The sequence below is a fragment of the Aquila chrysaetos genome, chromosome 11 (genome assembly GCF_900496995.4).
Source record: "Aquila chrysaetos chrysaetos chromosome 11, bAquChr1.4, whole genome shotgun sequence".
Lineage (NCBI taxonomy): Eukaryota > Metazoa > Chordata > Aves > Accipitriformes > Accipitridae > Aquila > Aquila chrysaetos.
In genome coordinates, this window is record NC_044014.1 from 24,015,108 (window position 1) to 24,042,853 (window position 27,746).

General features: G+C 40.7%; 1 protein-coding gene across 10 annotated transcripts in view; it reads left to right on the plus strand.

Moving 5' to 3' along the window:
* The first annotated feature begins 6,876 nt into the window (after positions 1 to 6,876).
* Positions 6,877 to 27,746, plus strand: part of ZSWIM8 (zinc finger SWIM-type containing 8) — an 88,134-nt gene continuing 67,264 nt past the window's right edge. For 7 of the 10 annotated variants that reach the window (XR_005933600.1, XR_003925858.2, XM_030031478.2 and 4 more), the window contains exon 1: positions 6,878 to 8,078. Coding sequence is in view for 8 of the 10 variants with exons in the window: in XM_030031478.2 (XP_029887338.1) it covers positions 7,901 to 8,078 (178 nt within the window). In the remaining 2 variants the exon portion in view is untranslated. Of the gene's footprint in view, positions 8,079 to 27,746 lie in introns of all 10 variants that reach the window. The other 3 variants (XM_030031480.2, XM_030031481.2, XM_030031482.2) reach the window with 1 other exon arrangement.

Sequence of the window (27,746 nt, forward strand, 5' to 3'; positions counted from 1 at the left end):
CTCACAAACAGTGAATTCACTTTTGAATAAGGCTTTAATATCAGGCATATGTTCATATTCTATAAGATTCCAAAGAGAGAACCTTGGACACCATCAGTTCAAAGTCTCCTGTGGAAAGGATTAGTCAAAGATTGGAAACTGCTCAATCCAAAGGAAGGAAATTTGTTTCCAGAGCTTGTGATTCCTCAGGGCGGCTTTGCTTTCAGCTTCCCAGTGTGCAGTGTCTGGGAAAGCTCCATGCATATTGCACAGCCACTTGTCTAGTTAGAAGCAGAGCAAGGGGAAACGAGCTGTGTGCTGTCCCTTCTTTTGTGCTAAAGCAGTATTTGCTCCATCTGTTCTACAGGCCCAGTGTTTTGAAATAAATAACAATGGTAGTTGGTTGTAATGTCTCTGGAGATGTTTAATATGTGTTATTAACAGTGATCAGTATATAGTGAAACAGTGATCTTCTAGGAGGAACAAGAACTTAAGATACGAGAATTATCTGTAGTTTGCCATAGTGTCATAGTGCCAGAACACAAGAAACCATTCCTCTGCATATTCAATGTATTACTTAGACACAAAGCCATATGTGTGCTTTAAAAATTTGCCTTTGCTTGTCATTTCTGAGTGCATTATCACATGTGAAAAGACAATGAAATCTTTGCCGAGTCAGAATGTAGCTGAACAGCTGGGTCCCACTGCATCAGCAGTGATAAAATCTCTAGAGTGCTTTATTTTGTTATTGAGTCTGTGTTAGATTCAAGCCATAGCAAGGATGTGTTTTACTTTCCATGTGATCAGAAATAAAACCACGCTGGATATGACTTGTAGAGTACCACATGACTCACCAGTGAAAAGCAGACACTTCTGGGGTGCAATGCAGACTCTCTTTGATTTTTAGTCCCCAGTGAGAGCTTAAGACAGGAAACAAATGTAAATGTTGCAATTCTGCTTCAGGGTATGTGTGAGCGCTCATATGTGTCTCTCTCATATGAAATGCTGCATTTTGAAAATCGTGTATAACAGAGGCAGAGGAATTCTGAACAGCAATTTCCTTCCTCTGAAATAAGAGAGAAAGGAAAGGAAAAGAAAAAAAAAAAAAGGTAGTACATCCCTGTAAGGGAGAAACCATTCTAAGTGGCAACCTTGTCATCTCTGCAGGATTTCTTATTGAATGTCTTTCCTCCTAGCAGAGGACTGCTGAAATTGTCAGATCCTATTTTTCATGGTCTCCTCAACAGCGACTACAGTTTTTGTCTGTTGGGAGATCCACAAGGGAAAATACATGCCTGCCTCATGCAATAAGTTGGCTGGGAAAAAAATGGATGAGTGTTTATGAACTCCTGTGCCTTTCCAAGCCATAGCCCTGAGGACAAGGAGAAGTGAGTAATCACACCTGCACTCCCTCACGTTAGCCAGGGGAACAACACACCCAAGTCTGGTCTGCACAAGCCAGAAGACACATTTTTTCAGTCTCTTGAAATGCATTTTAAGATAGCAGTGCAAATGTTCACCCTGCTTTGCTTGCCTCATTACTTCCATGAGGTTTTCCATGCTTTCAGCCTGTGGTGTTTGAGAAAGTGAAAGCAAGATTTCTTTGGAAATTTCTGCAACTCGTGGTATCCCAAAGCTAGAAGAAGAAGGAATGGGAATGAGGATTGCTCCAATTTAATGCAGTTAAACATAATGTGCTGAAGCCCCCTTATAATTTGAAGCATGTCAAATTAGTCTTGAGTATCACTCTCTAGTATTCCTCCTCTCCTCTGCCCTTTCTTGATGTAATGTGTATTCTCTCCTGGATTCTGGTAAAAGCTAACAGTGCTGTGTTGTACGTAATATTGACAAAAGATATTTGGGAGTAGCACCAGGCTAATGCTATCACCGTATCTCCCTGCCCATTTATGCTGTTCCAAATACCATAACATCTAGGTCAGGGTGCTGAATCTCACCTGTAGTTACCACGTCAGTCCTTGGATGCAATGTGTTTAGTTTCTTATTTTGCTCTTCTTTCATCTCCTTTTCCCCTGTCAAAATACACTTTAAAATTTCAGCTGTATTTTTTTTATTCTTTTAGACTCCTACAATCTTCTAAATAATTTTTTCCTCACCAGGGAAACACTTTTCCTGCAGGTGAAACCCTTCTTTCATGCAACGCTCCACAAAGTACTGTGATACCTTCATGTAGCTCTGCTTTCTCATGTGGCATTGATTCTCTGCAATGCCCTTGACCCAGACTGCTATTGATGTAACCTGTCAGAGCTCCCTTTATCAGGCAGGTGTGTCTCTCTGGAATTACTGCTGGGCACGAACAGGTCATTTGGCAGTACAAATTTGATCCAGTCGGGCATCAACGCAGGACAACTTTTCTGTTGGATTAGCCAGAACACGAGAGACAGAACTCATACCTGGCTTGCATGGTGTCCTGCCTCTGCTCGCCTGCCTAGTGCACCTGTGGGATGTTGACCTTGCTGCATTTTGGGGACCTGTGTGGTAGATTTCTTGGAAGAACAACCTGTTACCAGCCTTAGCCAACACCTCGGAAAAAGTCTTGGGAGATGCACCAAGCCCATGTCAGGATGTTATCTGCAGCCTGGCATTAACCAATCATTAACATGGTGAAAAACATGAAAAGCCATTTTCACCAATTTGTTTTCTTTCAATATTCATCACTGAGGAACAGGCAGCAACCCTGTGGCAAACAGGCCTCACTTTATTTTATGAAATTTTGTGCACACTGTAGAAATTTGTCTTCATTGTCTTTTCTGTGCATGTGTCTGTTCATTTGCTTCAAAGTTGTTGCCAGCTGCATCAGACACAGGGAGTTCAGGAGAAGGTGTAGGAAGGGACAAAATACCTGGAGTAGGGTAGTGCTGTGCCTCCCCAGACCAAGGGTGGGGAGACAGTGTGGTGGGTATACCCTGCTAAGATGGACAGACTGAAGAGTTGTGGCTGTGATACCAGCCTGGGAGTGTGGCGTGCAGTAGAAGTATGCACTCGGACAGAAATGGTGGGAGCAGAGAGCCTGAAAGCTGCTTCTTGGCAAAGAGCCCAGCACTTGGCAGAGCACCCAGAAACAAATCAAGACAAAACAGAACCATCCCAAATTAATGAAGGGATGCACTAAGCAAGGCTTTCTTACCTCGAGTAGTGTCCCCTCATCCCACCCTCCCTAGCTTCTAAAGACTGGGCATCTTCTTGGAGAATTTGATTCAGATGCTTGACATTGGGAGCCCTCCCATAGTCTCTTCTCTCATGGTGTTCTTCTTCTTATCTTCTTTCTTGCCACTGGAGGATGCAAACTGTCTTTGAATTTGGGGCGTCCCAAATGCTGCCCTGGAGCATCCCAACTGAATTTGGGAATTATTTCTGCATCTTAGTTTAAGAGATGATAATCCTCCTCAAACCATGGAACAGAAGCCCTGCTGACAAGGAGCATTCGTTACTGACAGTTTTCTTGTGAGGCTAGGAGAGAACCTGTACTCTGCATTGGCTCAGGTCACTGAGGTGTCCACATGAGCACCTGAGCAGGTGCTCAGGTAACTGCATCATTCCTCAAATTCTCATACTAGCCCATGCATGGAAATTTTCTCCTCCCCAAACCAAACAGCTCCCATACCTCTGCCTGGTAAGACTGCAGTGGGCTACCCCTGGGGAAAACTATCCTTTATCAGAAGGATGAAGACAGTCATCAAGTTTGCACGCTGCACTGTGACCAACTGTTGTTTTGACCTTGGCTATGACTTTGGGCCACTTTGGGTTAATCAGGAGGTCAAAATTTTTGTTTATTAAGTATTACATTGCATTTTGAGATAGTCTTAATCCAAGTAATTTGGTAGAAGGTCAACAAAACTCCAACTCTGGTAAATTCATAGGTGAGAGAGTACTAGGGCTAAATCTACTTGAAAAAAACAGAAGTGATATTCCTGAACCTCAGATCACTGACAACGGAAAAAAGGAAAAGAAGAACCCATGGGCTAGACAGTAGAGTGTGGAGAATGGTGTGGTACCAGCTGGAGCTTTGCTGATGAAGATCCTCCTTCAGACATCTGTGGAGAACTTTCTATCATTAGAGTCACTTTGCACCAGCTCAGCATTGACATACTGCTGTGGTGGTTTCGAGGATATCAAGTATCCTATCACTGTTATCTTTGTGGAACCAAGGTCTAAACATTTTGACTTTGTAGAACTAAGGGCAAAGCATTTTACTCCATGCGCTAAATCCCCAGGCTCTGCTAAGTATCACTCTCTGCTTGCCCCTGCATACTGTAGAAAGGGACTGAGCACAGTAATTACCTAATTGCCTGACTGTGTGTCATAGTTCACTGGGTAATTGCAACAACTATTGTTAATTAATACTATTCCTCACTAGCTGAAAAACAGGTTCTAGGCAATTCTTTTATTTTCACCAAGGAAGAGTCTCTGAATTTCAGAGATCCTGAATTGATTTAATAGGCTTTGATACACAGATTTTTGTGTAACAGACTGTCCTGGTTTCGGCTGAGATACAGAGTTAATTTTCTTCCTAGTAGCTGGTATAGTGTTATGTTTTGGATTTAGTGTGAGAAGAATGTTGATAACACACTGATGTTTTCAGTTGTTGCCGAGTAGTGTTTAGTCTAAAACCAAGGATTTTTCAGCTTCTCATGCCCAGCCAGCAAGAAGGCTGGAGGGGCACAAGAAGTTGGGAGGGGACACAGCCAGGGCAGCTGACCCAAACTGGCCAAAGGGGTATTCCATACCATGTGAGGTCATGTCCAGGATATAAACTGGGGGGAGTTGGCCTGGGGGGGTGGATTGCTGCTTGGGAACTAACTGGGCATCTAACAGTTGGCAAGTAATTGCATTGTGCATTGCTTGTTTCGTATATTCCAATTCTTTTATTATTGTTGTTATTATAATTATTATTTTCTTCCTTTCTGTCCTATTAAACTGTTCTTATCTCAACCCATGAGTTTTACTTTTTTTCCCCGATTCTCTCCCCCATCCCACTGGGTGGGAGTGGGGCGATGAGAGAGCAGCTGCGTGGTGCTTAGTTGCTGGCTGGGGTTAAACCACAACATAGACTATTAAAGATAGTATTGCCCATGAGATGTCAAGCCTTGCCATACATATGTGTGCATGAGTATAAATGAGCTCTTCCTATCTAATGGAAATGTATACAGATAGCCTGATGGCAAAAATTTCTGAGAAAAAAGCACAGCAATACTATTAATGTTGTGAGAGTTTATTTGGCTAAAAATTATTTATTTATGTAAAAAGACATGAAGTGAATACTTTTCTTGTAAAGCTATTACCTCAGATACTTCTTCAAGAGGATCCCTGAAAGGAATTGTGTATTTTTAGAACAGTAGCTTTGGACAAGCAACACATTGTTAGATGAAATCTGGGAGAAAGATTTGAGGACTAGGATGCTGCAGACTCTCCCTTTTTCTTTACTGGTAGGAAAGCCACCGCCTTCCTTTGCTCAGGGTTCTGGCCCTTCCCAGAAGTTACATTACATTAGGAGGCACTGAAGGATCTGACATTTACACAAGTAAACATACCTCTTAGAGTTGATGGACATTTTAGTGATGCATCTTTGTGTTCAGGATCTTAAACTGGTAAGCATTACGTATGTAAGAACAAGCCACGGAGGAAGTTGCCCTTGAGGTCCAAGGGGCATCTCTTAAGACCCACTATGAGGACGCATCAATTAAAGTAATTTTTTTGGATCAAGGACTATAGTGAATTAAGATGACGGAGATGGTGAGCGTTCCCAGACAGAGCTGTTTCCCTCAGCTCTAGGATTACTGTTTCTTAGTACGTCATTCTTTTTCCCTTAGCTCTTTTTTTTTTTTTTTTTTCTGTCATTTGCTTTTTTTCTCTGTGCAAACATTGGAAGGGAGCTGCGGGTCCAGCCTATAGCTGTTTGGCTGACGCTTACTCAAGAGAGAAAACTTACCATTTGGTATTTTACCAGTCTACTCTCACAAGGAACCAAGGAACTAGATCTCCAAAGCAAGACAGAATTATAGAAAAAACTCAAGCAGGCCCCCCCCCCCCCCCCACTTTCAGAGAGGGTAGGATGAGAAAACCTTACCTAACCTATGCAACTCCTTACGTAACTGGCATGCGAGTTACTTTCTCTGTTTTAATTCTGGAGTTGTTCAGACTCCTGCAACTCCCCAGACACCTCCTTTCTTCCCTCCAGCCTCTGCTGGAGCACGAGGGGCTTTTTCGGCCTGAGGAAAGAGGTCATGGAGGTTTGACTGGTACCTTTGAAATGGGCTGCTTCTTCTAAGAGCCATATTCCCCTCATGTTTTATTTCCTTTGTGTTCTTTCCTGGCTGTTTTATTTTTATTTAAATAGAAAATGTTACTGGGAAGTTGAGTATTTATCTTCAATCAGATGGTCACAGCGGAGTTGTTTCTACCTCATGCAACTTACATGTGGTACGTTCTGGGAGTAAAACCCCCACGTTTTAGCGTCACTCGTGCTCTCCCGTCGCCTCTGGCGGTACGTGCAGGTACAACAGGCAAGCTTTTTGTTTTAGTTTTGTTTTATTACAGCCCCATTCAAAGCTGCTCCGGCCTGTCCCCGGGTTCACCCGCTTGTTAAGAAGCGGCAGCCAGGCCCCAGGCCGAGCGCCACGGCCCTTCCTTTGGGACTCCCGCCTTCACAGCGAGCCTAACCCGGCTACCGGGCACCCCTTTTTCCGCTGGTAGTTCCCTCGGCTCTTCCCTGCCTCCCGAGCCGAGCCCGGACTCGGCTCGACCCTTCCGGGAGACGAGGCCCGCGGCAGCTCGGCCATCCCGGCGTGCCCCGCGCGCCCGCCGGAGCCCGGTGACGGAAGCCGGAAGCGCCGCGGCGGAAGTAGGGCTCAGCTGGCGGGGGAGGGGGGCGGGGTGTCGCAGGTGAAGCTGGGAAGCGCGGAGCCATCTTGGTGCCCGCGCCGGGCAGGGACCCGTCGCCGCCGCCGCCGTCGCGCCAGGACAGCGAACCGCCGTCGGGCTGGGCACGGGGGGGCGTCCGCGCGCGGGGCCCCGCTCGCCATGGGCACCTAAGAACCTCGGGGTCCGACTGCGACGGGAGCAGCGGCGGCGGCGGCGGCGACGGGCTGCCTGCCCCCCCCCCCCCCCCCCCCCGCCCCTACCCGCCGGCGACCAGAGCCGGGCTCTCCCCGCCTGCCGCCGCCCGCGCCCCCATGAGGCCGGAGCCGCTGCCCGCCGCCCGCTGGCGCCCGTGACGAGCTCGCCGGGAGGTCGCGCCGCCCCCGCCGCGGGCGCCCCGGCCCCGCCGGGCCGTTTTTAAGCCTCCGCCAGCGGGAGGGAAGTTGTCGTCCCGTCCGTTCCCCCCCCCCCCCGCCCCCCGCTGCCCCTTCCCGCCCTCGCCCTCCCTCCGGTTCCTGCACCGAGAGTGAGAAAAGCACAACCTCAGGGAGACCTGGCCCTGCGCACAGATACCTGCTTTCCCCCGGCGGGAGCCCCGGAGAAGGAAACCGGCCCCTTCCCTCGTCCTCCAGCGCCGGGGCCGTGGGCGTCGGAAGCCTTCAGACCGTGTGGCCGGCAGGCACCTGTCCCGCCTGGAGGCAGCTCTCCTAGACCAACCAGCCCCCCTCCGGCTCAAGTACATTTTGTGGACATAAGCATTTTTTTAACTTTTTAAAGAACTCGGGTTTTGGTTTTTTTTTTTGGTTTTTTTTGTTTGTTTGTTTGGGTTTTTCCTGGGATTTTTACGAGCTTCCCCTCAGTTGATTTCCTGCTTCTCCCACCTCAGATAGCACTGGCTCTGTTTTTCCTGGTACTGTAGTATGGGGATCGAATCAAAATTGAGATTTTAAGTACTGCAGGAGCCCTCAAGTCCATCCACCTGTTAAAAGTGAGCAGTGCTGTTTCTGTCTTTATTCTTTTCCCCCCACGTCGCCTGTCGGATGTGATGGAACTCATGTTCGCAGAGTGGGAGGACGGGGAGAGGTTTTCATTTGAAGACTCCGATCGCTTTGAAGAAGACTCTCTTTGTTCCTTCATCTCTGAGGCAGAGAGCCTTTGCCAGAACTGGAGAGGATGGAGGAAGCAATCGGCTGGACCCAATTCTCCCACTGTCAAAATGAAAGGTGAGGTCACCTGGTTTCGTTGGGATGCTCTTTGGACTCGTGGAAGCTGTGGGGCAAGGGGGGTTGGTGGGTGAGGAGATCTGCAGAAGGGATGTCAAAGCTGCAAAGAGAAGTCACGTGTAGGATCATTGTCGGGATAATTTTTGACCAGAGATTGAAACTGAAAATATACTGGGGATCTTAAGACAAAGCTGTCTGTTGGGTGAGTTTTCACCTGCATGCACTCTGTAGTATTGTAGTGCTGCTTTTCTGAGTAGATTTAGTGGGCTTGCTCTTGGAAATCTGAAAAGAGTTTTCTATGAACAAACTACAGATTTGGCTGGGGATAACTATACATAGGTTCCCACTTGCTTTGACTGAAATACACTAAGGTTTCATAGAGGTTTTTGTAACTGCTATAAAACTACTCGTGTAGAAGCATGTAAGCCATCATTGTATAGAGCAGTCTATTTTCCTTGTCTGTTTCTTTACATTTCCCTTTTTTCTAGTAAATTAGCAAACTTTCTCTTGCAGTAGTAGAGCAAGAGGGCCTTAAGACTGTCACAAAGAAGTCAGCAAACTACAGTGTGTCCACTTCAAGAGTTGTTATATTTCCTTTCTTTTGATAGTAATTTATTTTTAATAGCAGACAGAAAAATAGATAACATCAGCAATTAAAAATTATTTAAAATTATCATATAGCTACTAACTCTTTGTTTGATTTTTTTTTTTTTAAAGTAAAACATAATTTGTCTGTTATCCTGATGCATCTTGACCCTAGAATTCAGGTGGTGTTTACACAAGCAGAGCCAGACATACAGTTAACAGAAATTACGCAAGCCCTTTCTACTCTTCATTTTATCTCCTTTCTTTTCTTTCAGTCCAGTGTCAGTACTTTTCCTGTTATTGCTGACCTTTGTGACCATCAACTGCCTCATTAATATCTCCCTATCTGGAACTGCAGAACTTCATTCTCTTCTGAATGTTGGCCTTATATGAACAGAGAATGCAATTTATATTGAATTGTGCTGAAATCTGGCCATGTTATGCTATAGACAAATGCTCACTTGTCACTGGATTAGGACCAGAAAGTACACTTTGCATTAACTGCAGGCTTTCAAGAGCAGCTTGAGTTTTAAATTTTTAATAAATTTGAGAACTGTCCCTAGCCCCAGGTGTGTAACTGCCTGTGTCTCCTGACTAGTCAGGATTAGAGTTGAGGGTAGGATGGGCACTTAAAATAAAAAAAATCCAAAACAAGAGAGAGAGAGAGAAATGCTGAATACATGTCCAACTTTCATAGCTCTCTTGGATCCTGCTGCTGGGACACATTGGTTTTAGTATGGAACATTCTACTGGTGTAAAGAAGGGGAATAATGTTGGTGTGTTTTTTAAAGCTATGAATCCTGCCATGCAGAAATAAGCATTGGGCACAGGACGAAGCATATAAACTTCGTGCTTTGCTTTAAGTCTTGTTGCATATATTAATTGCTGGAAAGGAGCTGAAGTTTTGAAAACATACTGCTGTGGAAATAAAGACATCTCTAGTTTGGCAGAGGTGTATGAAACTGGTTTGTACAGATCTATGGGTCGGACTGATGTTTGAAAAGGTGGTAATTTTTGTTCAACTTTGATATGCTTTTAGCCAACTGTTCTCCAGTGGTTCAGTGTATGTGTGTTTTTCTGGGTCTTGGCCTAGTTCCTTCAGCTCTCTCGACCGAATTAAAAGCAAGCAGCAATTGCTCTCTCTGTTGTCATTCACTTGTTGCATTAAAATGAACAATCACTTCAGTAGATTGTGCATATTTGCAATCCTCAGTCTCTTTCCTGACATGAGAAACACAATAGCTAACATTATTGTTGTGATAACTGTAATTATTTACACCATATTGAGATGTTGCTGTTCTGGATTCTGTGAACCTGCATAGGCAAGGGTTGTATTGCTTGTACTTGGTTCATATTTTTTAGGTTTTATCTGTAGAGAGACTTAATTCCTTTCTATGAAAGTTTTACTTTAACAAGAGAGGCGTCCTGGAAGGATACTGTTGCCTGCTTTAAGGCCTTTGCTGGCAATTCCCAGGCTCTGGGTCAGAGTTATTTTGAGAAGTATGGGAACATAGATTTGCTGTCTAAATAATTATTTATCCGCTCTACGAAGTCACATATGATATTACCAACATGGAACACTTGCAGGTACTTTACTGTATGCAGTGTGTTGCCAGTGAGTCTGGTCTGATGAGGAATCTGTCATCATTGGGGATCTCCTTGGATTTCGGAACTCATGTACCAATTTAATTATTTTTAACACCTCTTTTTGACAGTGTTTTTGTAGTCAGAAAAAACAGTTTATATTGAGAACTTGCTGGATCCTGAGGTTGTCAGTTGTAGTGAGTCTTCTAAAACATGATCATTCTGAATTGAGCTGTGTGTTTTTATTTCCATAGTTTACCCTTTTCCCATGGCCTGTGATGTAGTTGCCTATGCAAACAGAAAATGAGGTTAGACACTGAGTTCTTTGGTGTTAAATGCTAAGGGAAAACAACAGGAACTATATTCTGTTAGCCTTTTCCTCCAGTTTGGAGCTTAGCCTGTGTTTTGATTTGGGATCAGCCAGAGAAGTTATGTAATAGAAAGGATTTCTAGCTTTTTCAATTGTTTTCAGTTTGTCCTTGTGAGCGTCCAATTCTTCATTAATTAGTTCAAAGAGAATCCCCCCGAGACTGATGTAAGTGCTGTTGGCTGGGGAGTATTCTTCTTAAACAAACAAACTACCCGCACACACACTAGTTATGGCTTGCTTTCTTTTTGCAACTTTTTATTTTCTTCTTGGGTGTTTTTAATATTATGACTATGCTTACAGTAAATTTAACAATAAGGCTTGGGGTAGCTTTTTGCAAATATACACAGTAGTCACTGCAGAGTGTCACCAAAGAGTTGAGTTATCCACTTGTTTGTCAGTCACCCCATCAGCTTCCTAGAAAGATGATGGAAGGTAGAGAAAAATGTCTGACTTTCTCTAATATGATCCTTGGAACAGAACTCTTCATTAAATCGGGTATCTTGAGTAGTTACATCAGAAAAATAGGACTGTAACTGGCTGATTTTCCCTCACTTAATTTTCACTACGGTAAAGTCCTCTTATAGTCCTCTCATATTACTTTCTAGAAAGGAGTTTTCTCTTTAAATGTAGAATTCTAATGTGAAGGAGGAATGCATTGCGTCCACTTTATGGATGCCCTTAGATTTTGAAACTGTTCTCAGTCTCCACTGATTCACCTGTACTGAAATCCCAGAGGAAACTTCAGCAAAGCATGTCAATTTTGGGAATACCAAGAGTCCTGTCATAATTTTGAACGCTTATTTTAGGAATGACTTGTTCTCTTGTTAGACTTCCTTGATTGCTTGTTTTTACCCCTTGTTTTTTCATTTTGAATGAGGTAATGCTTGTAGCTGATATTTGGCCATTGCCTATATATGTCATTGATTAGAAGCTTTCAGCTGTACTAGGCAGACAGGGGATTCACCTCTGAAGTTAAGGTGAATGGATGTTTTGAAGAACGATGTCCTTGCAGTGTGTTCAGAACCATCTGGTTCTCCAAGTTGGTCTGTGGCTCCAACTCACCTTCTTCCATATTAAATTACTTTCCACCAATTTGTTGCCTTTCTACCAATGAATGCACCTGCTTGCCATTTCTCCACTTTTCTGGACAGTCTTTTCTTTCCCAGAAACCATTATGAGAGCCATTATAATCCTGTCATTCCCCTTCTCACTTTTTAAAACAGTTATATTTGTCATTGGTAATTGAAGTAAGTCTAGTGTTTCTGCAAATGTTTTGTTATCAATTATCTTCACATAAGGATTTTTGTGACAGAGGTCTTAAGAGTAAATGTTAAAGTACACTCATTATGTCTCCAAACCCATTGTGGCTTTGTTTCTTCTTGAAAGCTTCTAAGCTCTTTCCTACCCTTAGTCCTTTCCATTTCACAGTTTCTGAAGCATAAATGTTTACCAAACACTTAAGAAGTTGCCATAAATACTGTAGGATTGCTAAATAGTGTGTTCACAATACTTTTGCTTGGTTTGTATTTATTCATTCACACCAGCTTCTGCTGGAAGCGTGCTGATGAGTTGTGTTGGAACTATTTTCAGTAGGCAGCTAGTGAGAAAGCTTGATTTTTTTTCTTTCTTTTACTGTAAGCTTGAACCGTTGTATACTGTATTGCAAAACCCCCTCAGACTTAACGAACGATTGATGCAAGCAGTGATCTCCTAGAAAACATTCTCAGTATCCAGCCCCAGACAGTTTATGTTCTTCCAAACTGTTAGGAGTGCCCACAAAGTTAAGTTCTGGGCACAGTGCCTCAAGAATACAAGGTGTAGAGAGGGAGTCATTCGCAGAGAATAGTCAGAGCCTGAGGTCAGGATATGATCAGTTTAGAGAGACAACCTGATCAAAGTCTGAGTAGTGTCTACGCTCATAAAACGACAGTGACCAATTTTCATTAATTTATACAAAGAATAAATGGCTTAGAGAGCAACACTTCTTCCTCAGGATTGCCAGGAACTAATAAATTAAAGTTAACCCTTGCTCAAGCAGTAATTGCAGAAAACAGCAGGAGAGAGATGTAGTCTCTTTCAAATTCATACTGTGCTCTTCAGGCTCTTGTTCTTTTTGGAGAAGAATATTGGTGTCATCCAAAGTGTGTCCGCTCCTTGAGCCTGCTGAAGCTGGAAATGAAGCCTCTGTAGTTTGCTGCTGGTTTGTTACTGACTATTACTGTGTGTTATAAAGTTACAACTGACTTTTTTTTTTTTCCAACTTTATTTGTGCCTCTGGTATTAAGAGGGAGATTACGTAATCAGCTCACACTTCTGGGAGATACAGGTGTAATACATCTTGTGTGTTGTATTTTTTTAATTTAGTACTGTGCATGACAAATATGTTTTAGCCTAAATATATCTGTTATAATATATCCAAGTTCACTAATAACATTAAAAACCCAAAACAATAACTGTTGAGCAAAAGTATTGTATTGTTCCCTAATGAGTTTCTTTATAGAAGCAACAGGATTTTAAAAATATAAATGTTGGTGAGAAGATATCACAAATGCTTATGAAATAAGCAGAGATCAGGTGTCCAAAGAGTAAAGGTAACGTGAAGGTGAAGGCTTAGCTGCTAGTAGAAAAATAGGTTTCTTTATATTTTCTCACCCTAGTAAATGCATTTCACCTACTTTTGTACTCTATTCCATAGTGGCTGGTGATGTTGACTTGCTGTATAGCAGAAGCAAAAGTTCAAGTTGAGGAAGAGACCTACTGGCTTGTAATATAAGGTGCAAAGGGGACATTGATTCATTAGAGCTGAAGATACGACAGAGAAGCTCTAGAGACAGTCATTTGTCAAGACCAATTGGCATAATTAAATGCAGTGCTTCAGAGCTGGGGTGCAGATTTCAGAAGCTGTCTAGAAGTTTCTACTAAACAAAAACGTGGTTTCAGAATGTAGTAATACCTCTGTCTTTTGGAAGGATGACAAGTCGAATGACTCTCACACATTTGTCTCTTCATTTGCATTTTCCTGTGCCTTTCTGAGATAATTGAATGTGTGTATCCCTCTCTTCAGAAGTGGGTACCAGAGAAACCACATAAAGAAGCTATCGGGAAAAGATTTTAAATGACCAATCCAGTTTTAACTCTCTTGTGGTCTTCCGGCCTTTTCCTTTACATAAGCTTCTCTTCTCCTCACAATAAGTCTTGCACATTACTTCCCTATTTTAATGTCTCATCTTTCTGCTGGGAAATGCCTCATTTTCTCCTGTCTCATCTTTCTACTCATCTTTCTTCCTGGCTTCCATGGATTTTTCTTTTTGTGTTTCTTTTCTCCTTCCTTTCACCTTGAGGAGATTCCTGTGTTGCTGAATGACCAGAGATCACAGATGCTCTACCTGCATTTCAGGCTGAGTGAAGCTACAGGGGTTATTCTCCTCTGTGGCATGTTTACCTCTGGGGAAGCAAGGATAAAGGTTTGGATTTGATGTTAGACTCTGGATTGTGCTCTCCCTTTTTTAACTATTGCTTTCTTTATCTTATTTTTTTTTTTCCTTAGACCTGTTCTTCATTGCTAAAAAGTGGGTTTTATTTTTATCTATTTACTTTTTACCTGTAGGTAACTAGGTCTGTCCTGAGGTAAAAACAAAGTGAAGACAAAACATCTCAGGATTTCTGTCAAGCTACACTTCAGGTTTGAAGGGAGTGGTTATCTGGGCAAATGTAATTCTACAATGACATGCAAATGTCTTTTGATCGTTCAGTATTTTACTCATAATAACACATGTTAAAACAGCTTTTTCTTTTCATGCTTAAAAGTTTTTTTTTCATGCTTAGAAGTACTGCTTATGTCGCTTTGAATGCTAGCGCCAAAAGTTGATTTTTGTTAAATTAACGTATTTGAATACCTATATGATCTGGTGCTGTAAGCAGGAAGAGCAGGCAGGAGATTAATTTTGTGTGACTTCACCACCACCACAGAGAGCCTTGTGTTTTGAGCTGTGCTCCTTCTTTGTACCTAGGGTCACCCATCAGTGAAGCAGTGGGGAATGAAACTGAAAAAATATTCCTGCAGCTTCTGGAGTGTTGCTGATAAAGGCCAGGAGTGAAAGAGACCAGATTTCTTTTGGTGATAGATTATAAAACATGTAGCAGAAGATGTAATTCCTGCCCTGATGAAAACCCTAGAAGATTTAAAGTTAGAGCTTAGTTACTCTCAAGATGCATCTTCATTTCTAGGCAGATTACTCAGTTTCAGAACCTGCATTTTCTGGGTCTGCTTTTTGCTAATGTCCTACAACATGGGTGAATCTTTGCGACTCTTCACTTGACCATTAGAGATTTTTTTGCGAGTTGCTGAGTTCAGAAAGTGATGGGAAGTTTCAAGAAGCCAGGCAGGCTTGTTCCGTAGGTGGAGGTGTCCTCTTAGCTTCATGAATTGTGTTGGGCTGTTGTCAGTTCTGTGCTCCTCTTGCTCTGGTTTGGTGTTGCTTCTAGTCCTAATATAGTGGCACGATCTGTATGTTTGAAGAGCCATCAGTTAAATGTGATATAATATGCAAGTTTACAACTTTGGAGTTCCAGTTCAGTTTGAGGAATAGCAACAAAGCCGTAGCATAACCTATATGCAGAAAAATAGCACCTTTTCTATGTCTACATTTCTTGTGGCTTTAGTGAGAAAAGAAGAGGTGAGAAGTGAACTGATCGAACCTAGGAATGGCTGTTTTCAAATGTAATATACCCAAAGTAAAAATTATTCTGCGTATGAGCTGTGGAAGGAAAACTCACATGTTGACTTGTGGCCAGGCCCTTTTCTTCCTCTCTGAAGTAGTACATGCTCCAAACAACATCTGATTTGCAGCGTTTGTGTAATAACTATGGTGAAATTCATTTTTAAGCAAATGTGAATTGAGTGATTTCAGTTACTGTGAAAAGTTGGTAGAGGATTAGAGGTGGCTTAGGTACTCAAATGGATTTTTTTTTTTTTTTTTTTTTTTTTTTTTTTTTTTTTGTAGGGTAACTAGGAAAGTTGCTTTTTTTTATAGCCTAGTTGATGAATCTTTGCTTGGTTATGATGTTTAGGTTTTTTAAAATAGTTGTTACCCTATTAGCTACTGAGTGTAACAAAGGCGTCCTTACATGTTTTTAAGCTCACATAGAATTGAAGGGAAATGTGTACGTATTAACGTTAGTTTAGTGAATAGGAGAGAGCTTTCTTGTCCATATCAAGTTCTTGATAGTCTGTGGTTGCTGAGTAATATAATTTTTACTAGTATGCTGAGGAAAGCATAACACAGTGAGTTAAATGTTAAGAACAAGGAGTATGAAACCAGAAATAAGGCATTAAAAAAAAAAGGGAATGGCAAGGATCATAAGGTAGTGTTTTAAACAAACAAGGAAAAAACCCCTTCTCCTCCAGTATACCTTTGAGGGGACAGAAATGGACATCAGTGATTTGAACAGCATCTCTTATGCTGGTTATAAAACCAGGAGCAGACACCATCTCCTCTTAATTGTCTGGTGTCCTAGTTAATATACAGTACTTTGTTCCAGAGGAAGAAAGGAATGTACAGCTTCAAAAGATGTTTTACATACTTTAATGAACTTTTGGAGTAAATGTTTGGCTATTTAGAATATAATTAATTTGGGTTTTTTGTTTGTTTGTTTTAATATTTTTAAGTAACATTCCAAAGAGTGAAAACCAATTTATTCTTTAGTTCTTAAAGAGCAAGAATGTCTTTACGATTTCATTGCTCTTTTTAGACCAACAACCTTTTTCTGTCACCTATCTAATTGTAAGACTGTAAAGCAGTGATAAGAGTAATTTAAAATAGTCTCATGGCTAGAAGTTATTTTTTCAACTTTATTTTAATGCACTTTACCTGTATTAATCTCTTCCCTCCCTCCTGTTTTGTGACACCCTTCCAAACCCTCCAAACGTAAAATTCAAAGCATCTATGTATCAACTAGCTAAAATATTAGGCCTAGAATTTTTTTTAAATATTAAAGAGCAGTGATGCATAATATACAAAATATTTAAAATACTGGTTCTAATTTCAAAATACCATATCACACATTTCTAAGTTACCTCCTCTGAAGCTGTGTAGTCTCAAGCAATAAGTATAGGGTTACTAACCAGAAGATTCTCATACTTCTCATAATTTGTGTGTGTTTTGATGCATCCTTTTTTCTTTTCCTGTAGAGTGGCAGTAGTGTTCTGGCAAAGCTGTGGATAGCTGTGTAGTATTTTTAACAGAAAATATCGAAAGTGATGACTCTGAGCATGTTTCTTGATGGTGCTTTAAACATTGTAGGCAAGGCTTGCAGAAACTCTGCTGTTTTGATTACGTTTAGTTCATCTATATTTGCTTCCATACAGCTGGAAACATACTATCTTTGAAAAGAATGAAACAAAGGAACTCTGTCAGGCTGTGATATACCTATTACTTAAAACCTTCTGGAATTGCATATTTTGGGAAAAGTGATGCTGTGAAAAGTACCTGGTTTTAATAAAATACTGTTGCTATTATGAATCATTATTAGTGTTTCTAGATCGCTGCAAGAAAAACCTAAGAAAGAAGAAAATGTCAGTATTTACCAGTATCAATTAGGAGAAGGTTGAGCATGTTTAAGATGTACACAACTGGAAAATCTGTGTGTTGATTTTTCTGTATTTACCTAAATCTCTACTGGTGTGTGGTTAGCACTGAAAAAATTTGGAAATTAAGACATTCTCTTTCCATAGAAGAGGGAAACCTGTAAAGATTGTAGGAGTAGTGTCTTTAAACAAATTCTTAACATCCTCATTTAGCTGCTGCAAGTTGGGGCACCTGAGTGTTGTTTCTCGATGTCTCAGTGACTTTGATGCCTTTCTTTTGTCTGCTAGGTTTAGTTTGTGGCTGTGAGACGTATAGTAGAGCTTTCAAGCTTCTTTTTCACATGGGATAAGGATTGGCATATAGAAGAAAGGGAAAGGATAAATGGATAAGATGGAGGAAGGAAGAAAAAATCTGTCCTCAGAAGAAATCCTGTCCCTTTGTGGGAGAAAAGCTGGATGCTGGAGGGGAGAATAGACTTGAGAGAATGGAAAAGAGGGAGGTCAGAGACCAAAAACAATATAGAAAAAGAAGTCCACATTTTTTACAGAAATATAAATAGGTAGTGTGACAAAAGAAATATTACCCAGAATGTGTCTGCAGGCAATGAGAGTCTTTACAGAGAGGCATCCAGCTGTACTTTTTCATACCAAGTTAAAACACTTATGAGGTGACTTGTTGAAGCAGTGGGCAGGTGAACACCTGGGCCACCAATTCTGGCTTCCTCCTCTGTTCAGAGAGATGAAAAATTTAAGCAGATGATCATAATTCTTTGCCATCCAGAAATACCAGTAAACATGAGTAATTCATTGGTGGAGATCTGAAAATGAAAACACTGATGTTTTAAAATCTGGTTGGTATGGTTCTTTTTTTTTTTTTTTTTTTTTTTTTTCCAGATAAACTAGTGGAAAAAGTCTTCCCAGCCAGAACTAAAGAAAGAGTGAGGTGGCCTTGAAGTGCACGTAGTCAAGTTACCATCTGGACTCTTTTTTAGATATATTCATTAAAACAATGCCTATGTGCAGCCAAGCCATTCTTACTGGCATCTTGTCAATGTATGTGACAGAACAAGGTTCTTCCTTGAAATACAGAAAAGTCTGCTGAACCTCTGAATATTGAGCATTGTGTGACCTTATGGAATCTGTCCATGTCTTGTTTCTGATCTTTGTAGGACTTCAGGTTTACTGTCCTCAGTATATGCTCACGTTTGCCTGACTTTGTATATCACAAATTGTGATTCTTGAGACTTACCCCTTAATCTTCTTCTTTTCTTTTTAATATCCCTATACTGGAATTCTTACCTGGTAAATTTGCATGTCTCATCCTGTGGTGAATATACCAACACAAATCCTTTTTAATCCATGTTAGAGGTTGATTGGATAGCTTGATGATGTCTTGAATGCCCAAGTTCTATGTTTTTAGGAAACGCTGATTGCTGATGTAAAAATTATTGGTATTTGACATTTAAGCTTCATGGTAGTTCTGCTGGTGGGTTAGTATGTATTTAATAGGTGTACAAATGAAATGACAACTTCTTCTGAGAATCTAATACCTTTGTGAAGTCTGTAGGGCATCATTTAGTAATTGTCTTGAGCTGTTTACAGTTCCTGCTGCATATTGCATGTAATTCCATTTCCTACCTCATATTTAGGTCAGTAAATGCTGAGATGGGAGAAAAAGGGAAATGCGGCTGTAAATTTGTTTACCAGAGCCCCGGGTGAAAATATTTGTAACTTACACCTGCATGTAACTTTCATGCGTGGCTTGAAGAGAAGGTGATCTGACACAGAGAAGTTAGTTGTATTTGACCCGAAATGCCTTTGGAAGTTTTCATTGACTAATTGATTGCATTTAAAGCAGTAGTGCATGGGGTCAGCTAAGCTGCTTACCTTTCTCAAGGACAGGGAGTTAGTTTTCCTTGGTTAGTTATGAGCAGCAAGTGTTTCAAGACTTCTGCAGACATTTTTAGAAGGTGGTTGACTTTGTTTCAGTCTTGTGATGTTGGAGAGATCTTGGGGGATAGTATGCATTTGCCTAAGTGAATTCATGCAGTTGACCATAGTTAATCAGTGCTTCACAGTTTTCCAGTGCTGCTTTTGTTATTAATTTTGTGCACTGAAAATGATAGACATGTTTGTAATTCATTTCTCCTCTGTAAACATTCTGTAGCTCTCTGCTTGCTTCATATCTTCCTTGGTACCCAGTTTTGTTCCCCCCTCTTTTGTTTTGTCTATAGGTGATGTGAGGGAAATGGAAGAGAATTTATTTCTTGTTAGAGGAGGAACTTTCTCCAACTGTAGGATACTAAGAAATGATCAGATGGATACCTTAATTTAAGCGAGATGAAATGTAATTGCTGCAGGGTGAGAGCTTGAGGAGGGCTAGGGACTGCTGGCTTTGGAAGCCTGTGTCCTGCAGCGGCGGTTCAGGCTGGTCAGGGACTGCTGTGTTGCGCCTTTGAACTGCGGTTGGAGAATCTAGAATTAAAGGACATTGCTGAGTGGGCTCTGTAACCTCCCATAAAGCCATAGACCTGGGGTTAAATTTGGGGAGATTTTTACAAAACCAAAGGAGTTAAAGAGAGGAGTCAGGTAAGGTTTTTTTCAAAAGCATTTCAATATCTAACTTCTTTTGACTCCTGTTTATGAAACAGATTTTTAAACTTCTAATGGTTTCCTGTTGGTGGTATTAAGAGGCGGTATCTTCTTTTAGCTCCTGACAGATGTTTAATTATTTTTTTTTTTTTTTTTACCCTAGAGGTGAGAATGCCTTTATCCTTTTCAGACAATGACTTTCCCATCAACCCCAACAAAATTGGCCTGATCTCATTCTGATATGCTCAGTAATACAGCTCTTCAGTGTTTGCCAGTGCATTTGTCTGGATGCCAAGTGATACTGCTCTGGGATTTAGACACAGCAAAAAAGCTGGTTAGAGATTAATTTTGCATGTAATACTTAAGGATGGATACTAATGGTAGAGAGCAGCACATTAAATAGTAGAGGTTGCATGGTGTTTTGTATGACTTCCTTTCAGGATCTGAAAACATATCAATACTTCTTGATAGAGATTGATCCTCAGCTGTGATGCAATCTGACTTTTTGATTTGTGTTTGTGTTCCATCATCTACATTCAGAAAAGTATCTGTTGGTCTTTGTAGCTTGGTTTTTTTTGTCGTAGGCCAGTGGAGATAATTTTGAATTCCGAGCTTTTAAAATACCTTGCGTGGGGCAGAAGTGGGAATAACTGGTAGTACTGAGCCTTGCTTTCAGAAAATGGGAGCTGTTTGATGTCTGTGCTCTGAATGCACAATCCTGGTAATGCAGTATGCTTTCTGCATGGGGTGAGAGAGCGAGGAGTAACAGTGCAGGGGAAATGACTTGCCTGAAGCTGATCTGCTTCATCAGCTGTAGAGTTATTCTGAATGCAAGCTGCCCAATTTGTCATGAAACCTTGGCCAGTACTGGCATGAATTTGTGTTTTGTAGCACTGCCTGTCTTGCTTTACAAGAATCTGCTGTTCATTTTAGGATTTCTAACAGCTGTCGGTTGCTTGCCCAGGCTGCTCTTTTTTTGAAATGAATTCTTTTTTTAGGGAGGGAAATGGAAGGGTGTTTGGATTGAGAATTTTCTTGTCTGAATTTCCAGAGGAGGTTGTCAAGTTGTGAATGCTGCGTTGCCTGCCTAATGCTGGTATTACAGTTTTGGGATCTTAATCATGTTAGAGTGGGTGAGAGTTGAGAAAAGAGCTTACCGACATTTTGCTCTTGAGATGTAGAGCTTACGAAGAGGCAAATAGATCTCATTTGGCATAAGGCATCAACATAACATCGAATACTCCTGTTTTGTCAGCACAGCCCTGTGCAGAAGATTTTCACAGTTACTGCATAGGAGAAGCAATAGGGTTAAATGGAAAATACACCTTTCTAATCTGGATTTGACATGTGTTTGGAGAGGTTCTGACATTTGCTCTGAGCAGATGTTTTCTGTAGGTATGTTGTATGCATCTGCAACAAAATCTTATGTGAACCATGAGGCAGAAGTTAGGTGACTAGGATCTTAGGAATTCAAGTTTAGTGATGGAGCAATGTGCTGGTGTTTCTGTCCTGAAGTCATGAAACTTCAGGACAGAAGTTTTTTCATGAAACCCATGAAATCGTGGGTTTTGGTTTCATCTTTATTTCCTTCCCTTTGCCTATCAAACATCTTTTTGGTTACCAGATATAACTTGTAGCTTTCCACCTTTGCCTTGTCCTCAAGTTCTGAAGCCATGATTCAAGTGTTTTGTTTTTTTTTTTTTTTTTTTTTCTAGAGATCTGTTTTCTAATATAGTAATAGTGTTGTAGCTATGATGCTTTAAGGACGTAAGGAAGACAAGTTTGTAAGGAAAGAAGGGAAATCTGTTCTTCAGTCAGCTGACCTCTGGAGTGCAGAAACAGGTTTCAGATGTGCAGCTTTTCTTCTGTCTACTAATTGCAAGATGACCTTTGAGGGATGATTACACAGCAGGTTATCTGCTTGGCAATTAAGGTTTACTTGGGCATATTGAAACTCTTTAGTCACATTTACCAGTGGTGAAAGGAGGAATAACACAACAGAGGTGGTTATTTTTCTTATTAACATCTCATACTGCTCTGAAGAGAGGATTCCCTCAGATGTGTTGCTTCCAAAAGTGTTCTTGCTGACACAGGAAACCACAGATGAAGTTGGGAGGGGTAGAAGCAAGCAGCTGCTCCAAGAAGGTGTATTGAGAAGTTTGCCTCCATCTTCATGTACATTGTAGCCTCTTGCCGTGAGAAGCTGTTTCTTGTGTCATTTTCTAAAAAGTCCTGTGGCAGAAGGCATTGGCCTTTTTCTTCTGGCATACCTCTGCTCAGCAGTACTAAGCTCCCCAGCTTTCCCCTGGTAATGCCAGTACCATGTCATTTGGTTAAATTGTATTTTCTCCCTATTGATTAAGTTCTGACAAGAGTAACAGTATCCTCCGCTGGCTGTTGTTGCAGTAGGATTATGGCAGTCACTGCTATTTTGTGGCATGAAGGAACATTTCTGAATCATTTTGTGAAAGTTTCCAAACAAACTTGTGTTCAGATTGTCTGACACAAGGTGACCTGAGTAGTTGGTCTGGCAGTCAGAGGACGTTGAACTCACTCCCCATGTGTCTCAGGTTCTCATCCGGTGTGGCACAGGGCTGGGAGGTCTGATTCTCAGCGGAGAAGTCTCATTTGGAGAGAGTGCAGGAAGAAAAAAGGAACCATTTCCCCACAAATCTCTAGAAATTCAGGGAAAGTGCGTGCTGCATGTATTAGTGTGCACTATGCAGGCTAACATAAGAACCCGTACTTTTCATCAGTGTCTGCTTGCTTGTTTCAATGTTGTTTTTGCTTTAAAAGGAGGGGCAGTGGGAACTAGAGCATCTCAAACAAAGCGTTTCTGAGGTTAGATCATGACCACTTTATACGGCAGAAGAAGGTTTTGCTACTGGTAGAAGGTTTTTGCTAACAGGAAGAAATGATTACTGCAAGGAAAGTTGAGACATGGCTGTGGGATTTTTGGCATACTCTTACTGAATTAAACTCTTAGCGCGTTAGGACTCTTGGACCTTACACACATATCATGCATCTTCTAAGTTTTAGTTCTCTGACCAGTTATTGCTTAGCGTTATAAAGCCTCACCAACTTTCTTTTTGTAGGGCTTTTTTATGCCTCATGAAATCTTATGGAAGTGTCACCAGGAGTTGGCATAATACTCGAACACTTTATGCTTTAAAAGATGTAACTTTAAAAATAATAACATAAAGATAAAATACTTTTTAACTCAGTCTAATAATGAAACAGCAGAAGTTGGGCTGAGTATGTGGGATCCCTCCTCTGTTAGGTGCTCAGATTCTTTAACAAAAATTGTTTTGGGATGCAGTCTCTATGCTTGATGTTCGCACAATAGTGATGCCATTTCTCCACAGGTGAGCAAAGTTAAGTCAGCTGGGTTTTAGCTGGTTTTTTTTTAGCTCTGTACACATGCAGAGAGTGAATGTAGAAAACCATTGTGAAATGGTTTTGTCAGAAATGGTTTTTTTAATAATTCAGATGACCAGAAGGGGAGCTGCAAGCCTTAACAGGTTTAAAACTAATAACACTTGAAAAAAAAACCCCACTCATCTACTCCAAATCCACAATGTGATTTAGTATTGTATTCTGCAAATCTACAGGGCTTGTGTGCAAATAAAAAATGGGTATTATTTTTTTGATATTTTGATGTATTTTAAGGTCTGCCTTATAGAAGAAACTAATTCTTACTTCCTAAAATGTCTTAATCTTGGAGGCAGAAGTCATGATCTCAGGATATATTTATGCAGTCAGCCAAATAATATACTTCTCTCATTTTGAAGGGATATGTAAATACAGCAACAAAAAGATAGTTTGAGCCATTAAATATTTTGACTTAGGTGTATGAGCTGTTTGTGATGTAGTGTTAAGCAATTTTCAGAAATCAAATTGACCTGAAATTTGACTCTGTGCTATGGCTTTTGCTGTAGGTGGCAGAGACTTTGGGGGTGAATTGGACACCCTCCTGTGATAAAACAACCCTTTTTGCATCGGATTAAAAAAAAAAGCCATTCTTAAAATGTTATTGTGATGGTTGTAACAGAATTTCTGTAGTAATAGTTACTGCAGTTTGTCAGTTAAGCGTGAGGTTTCCAATTCTGGACTGTAATCTGCCCATCTGGGATTTGTATTTTTAATGGGTTTTAGCTATGAATCTCATCAGTCTTATCCAGTAAACGCTAATGAAAAAGTTCTGTTGCTTATTCATCTTCTCAGCTGCTTTGTACATAAAAATGTCATTCTGTGGCTTAGGGCTGATGTAGGTCTCCCCCCGGTCGTTCTTTTCTCTTTCAACATGGTCTTCTGTATCTCTGCATTTGCTACCCTGTGACTTTATTCTCGGTGTAATTTCGCTGCTGCAAAATGGGATCCAGATAGAGTTGTATAACTCTAGTTGAGGAAATAAAAGGTATAAGAAAGTCTTGTAAACACAGATCCCATTAGGGTTTTAATACTGTTAGTAAGCTTACGGGCGTAGTAGCAGTGGAGGAGGAGGAGGAGGAAGAAGACAGCAAATAGGAGAAGCAGACCTGTTCCTAAATTTAAACCAAACATACTTAGTTGATAACTTTCCTTCCTGAGAGTTCTGCACTATTTACAGGCAGTAAAAAGGGTAATGTGCAAATTTAACAGCTGAATTACATGGACAGAAAAATATAACCAAGTAACCCTGATAGTTCGTTTTTCTTTTGCTTTATCCTGTGAGCAAATCAATGTACTAGTGATTCAAACTGAATCTTTATTTGTTCTCTGGAGCATTTTGCTAGTTTGTTGATCGCTTAGTTCTCTCTAGGGCTATGTTTTCAATTATATAAAAAAAAGTGTGTGTGTATATATATATGTGTGTGTGTTTATATATTCATTCTTGCATAGTGAGAATATCGTCCTGCCATACAGCCCTAATGGAGAAAGCCATATTTTTAGAGCTTTTCCTGTGGCTAACTTTGCCTGAAATGCCTGATGGTTGCATTACAGTGCCCTGTCCTTGCTGTTTTTCTAGATCAGTTTAGCTGCACTTGCTAGCCTGTTATGAGTTTGGCCATTTTAAAAATACAAAAACATAGAGAGAGAACAAAACCAAAGGAGCCCTCAAATCAGAATGCTCCCTCCAGTCATCTTTTCTGAGCAAGCTTGATTAACAGTCAATCATCAGCATTTGTATCATCCTTTCTCCATCATTTGATCCCTATTCTTGTCTTGCCTAACCTTCTTGGTCTGTCACAGCATGTGAAAAACTCACGCAGGTGAATTCCACTGAGGGCTACTGTTCTCCATTCGTTCTTGCAGCTGGCTTTGTGGATGGTGAGATGTTTGGCAGGGAACTGGTTCAGAGTGGGTAGTATCTGAGAAACAAATAGCTGAAACTTTATTCTGACTTGGTACAGCAGGTGTTACAGTGTAAAGGAGTTGCTTATTTTCTTAAGATTGACGCTGCTTGAATAGTTGAGGAACCAGGAACATGGATCTTCACATTGGTTTCCTTAGTCTGTAAAAGGAAAATAAACTCCTACTTTTTAGCAATACTGTGGTTTGCTTGTTTTTTTTACAAGGAATGTTATGGGGTTTTTTTCACTTGGTATAAGATGGCATGGAATTATTAATCTGAAGCAGAGGAATGCTAATTGAAGACAGCTGGGAGTCAGTATTTGAATATTGCACTGTCTTCAGCTTTCAAATGCTTCATCCTGCACGTAATCAAGCTAGACCAGGACTGGGTGTGGGGGACAGCTCTTTGTGTCCATTCAGCTGTCAGGGTCTGACATTGCAGGGTCTTGGTTCAGTCTTGGGGTCCTCACTCCTTGGCTTGCCAGTTGGTTCCTTCTCTTGTACTGTATTTGCGGCAAGAAAGTTCAGTCTTGGTGCCTGTTCAGTACTTGGCATGTCTGCTGGCCTGCCATAAGAGCACCCATTAGTTCCAATTGTGCTGAAGCAATCTGTGCTCTATGTGTGTATCTATGTGTCCACTATGAACACCACTGAGACCAGCTACATGATTTGGAAAGATCATCTACAACCCAGAGTGTGACGATTTTTTGAGGGGAAATGAGTTCCTAATTGTAAGAATCAGAATACAGGCCTGAAAGAGGGCATCTTGAGTGAGATTTTTCTTTATTATCTAATGAGCTTTATTAGATAGTCTACTCTTGGCATATGTCTAGCTAATCTTTCTTTTACTACATGGTATAGCTTCATAGCTGCACCAGCAGCTCACCTGTGAGCCTTTACAGCTGAAGCTTCTCATGCTGTTCAATTTAGTTTGAACTCTTTTATCCCAAATCCTCTCTTCCCTAACTTTGGCCCATTTTGGCATGGGTGTTTAAAGGTGAATACTACTTGTATTGTTTTAAGTGCTTGTATGTTGTCCCTCTCTCTTCTCTACGTTTAAAATTATGTTAGCAATTTCAGTTGTTTTTTTTTAATGTTAAGTATTTAGTTTCCTTCTGGAGCTTGATGGTTGTGGTTCAGTACATCATATGTTCCAAGTAAAGTCTTCGTATGTTCCAAGTCTTACAGGCACAGACTAGAGTAGCTGCAGTATCTCTTCTACTCAAGTGGAGAACTTTTCCTTTACCTCTTTGAAAACATAGCTATGCTGCTTGTGACTGCATCATGAAGCTTACATTTAATTATGCTTAGTCTGATTTACTCCCAAGATTGTAATCCCAAGACTATTCAAGGATGCTCTTAATATTCCACCATTTCTATGTATTATGTACTACTGCATTATAAGTGTGCTGTATTTTTTAATAATATTGCCTGAAGTTTGGGAAATTGTATGGGACAGGTATTAACTACCCATCTCACAAGTCTGTGCTTGAAAGCCACAAACCAGCAAGTGGACAGAAACATACCCTTACTGCTTATGTAGGCTACAAGTATATTAGTTCAACACTTCTGAAGATACTCGCTTTCTGATAACTTCGTAGGCCTAGGACCTACCTGGGCAAAATGTTAATGTGACAGCAAACTGACTGGTGGTGGTGTGTCTGTGACCCATTGAATCAGTTCTGCTCTTAATTTAATGCCTCTTTGAAAAGAGAAATAAAGTTAATGAACCTTGTGGACGGAGCTTTGGATGAGAAATGCTCTTGAAGGAAGAGAAGACATTTTCAGACTTTTGCAACATGCTTCTGTTACATACCATGTGACTTATCCTCAGTTCAGAGGTGAATTTTGTTTATTTTTAAAAACACATATGTTGCTTTTTATAGGATATTGATTATGTGGTAAAATGGAAGAAGAACAAGTAAAGAAGTCTAAGTAATGGCCTAAATACCTTGGATCTTATTTATTTGAAATGAAGAGTAAATTTTAATTAAAAAGCTCATGTTTCATTTTGCAATGTTCACCTTGGGAAACTGTTTTTTAAAGTACATTCAGAGCATTCATCTTCGAGTGTTACAGAGTTCAAGACAAAGGTGAAGTTTTATGATGTTTCTTGCAGAGTTTGAGACCTGAAGGAGTATATTTCTCTGGCATGTACTTCTTAAAGACATCAACTCTGAGAATAAATTTCTAGAAAGGAAAAAAGAACAAGAGAATAAAGTAAAACCCACAGCAGAATTTTAGAAGGAAATGTACAAAAAATAGAAAACAGTAAGAAATCAAGTATTTTTGAAGAGTTTTGATTTAGGTATGTTACGGTTAAATGTAATGCTTGCTCTGCTTGCCCATAGTTGAGAGTTCTCAGCACTTATTGGTTTTAAGGGGTGTCAGAGGGAGAATATATCAGTGACTTAAATCAAGGGGCAGTTTACTGATAGGCACTTAAGTAAAACAAACAGATATGCTTGAAGTGCATTCTACAGTAACAGATTTATCTTTCTGCATGGCAAATCTTGTAAAAAGCAACGTAATATTTACCATTTTTCAAATGAGGTTTGTAAAACAGGTTTTATAGCACTCCCCACATACCTCCACTGGTCAAGATTACACGCTGCTT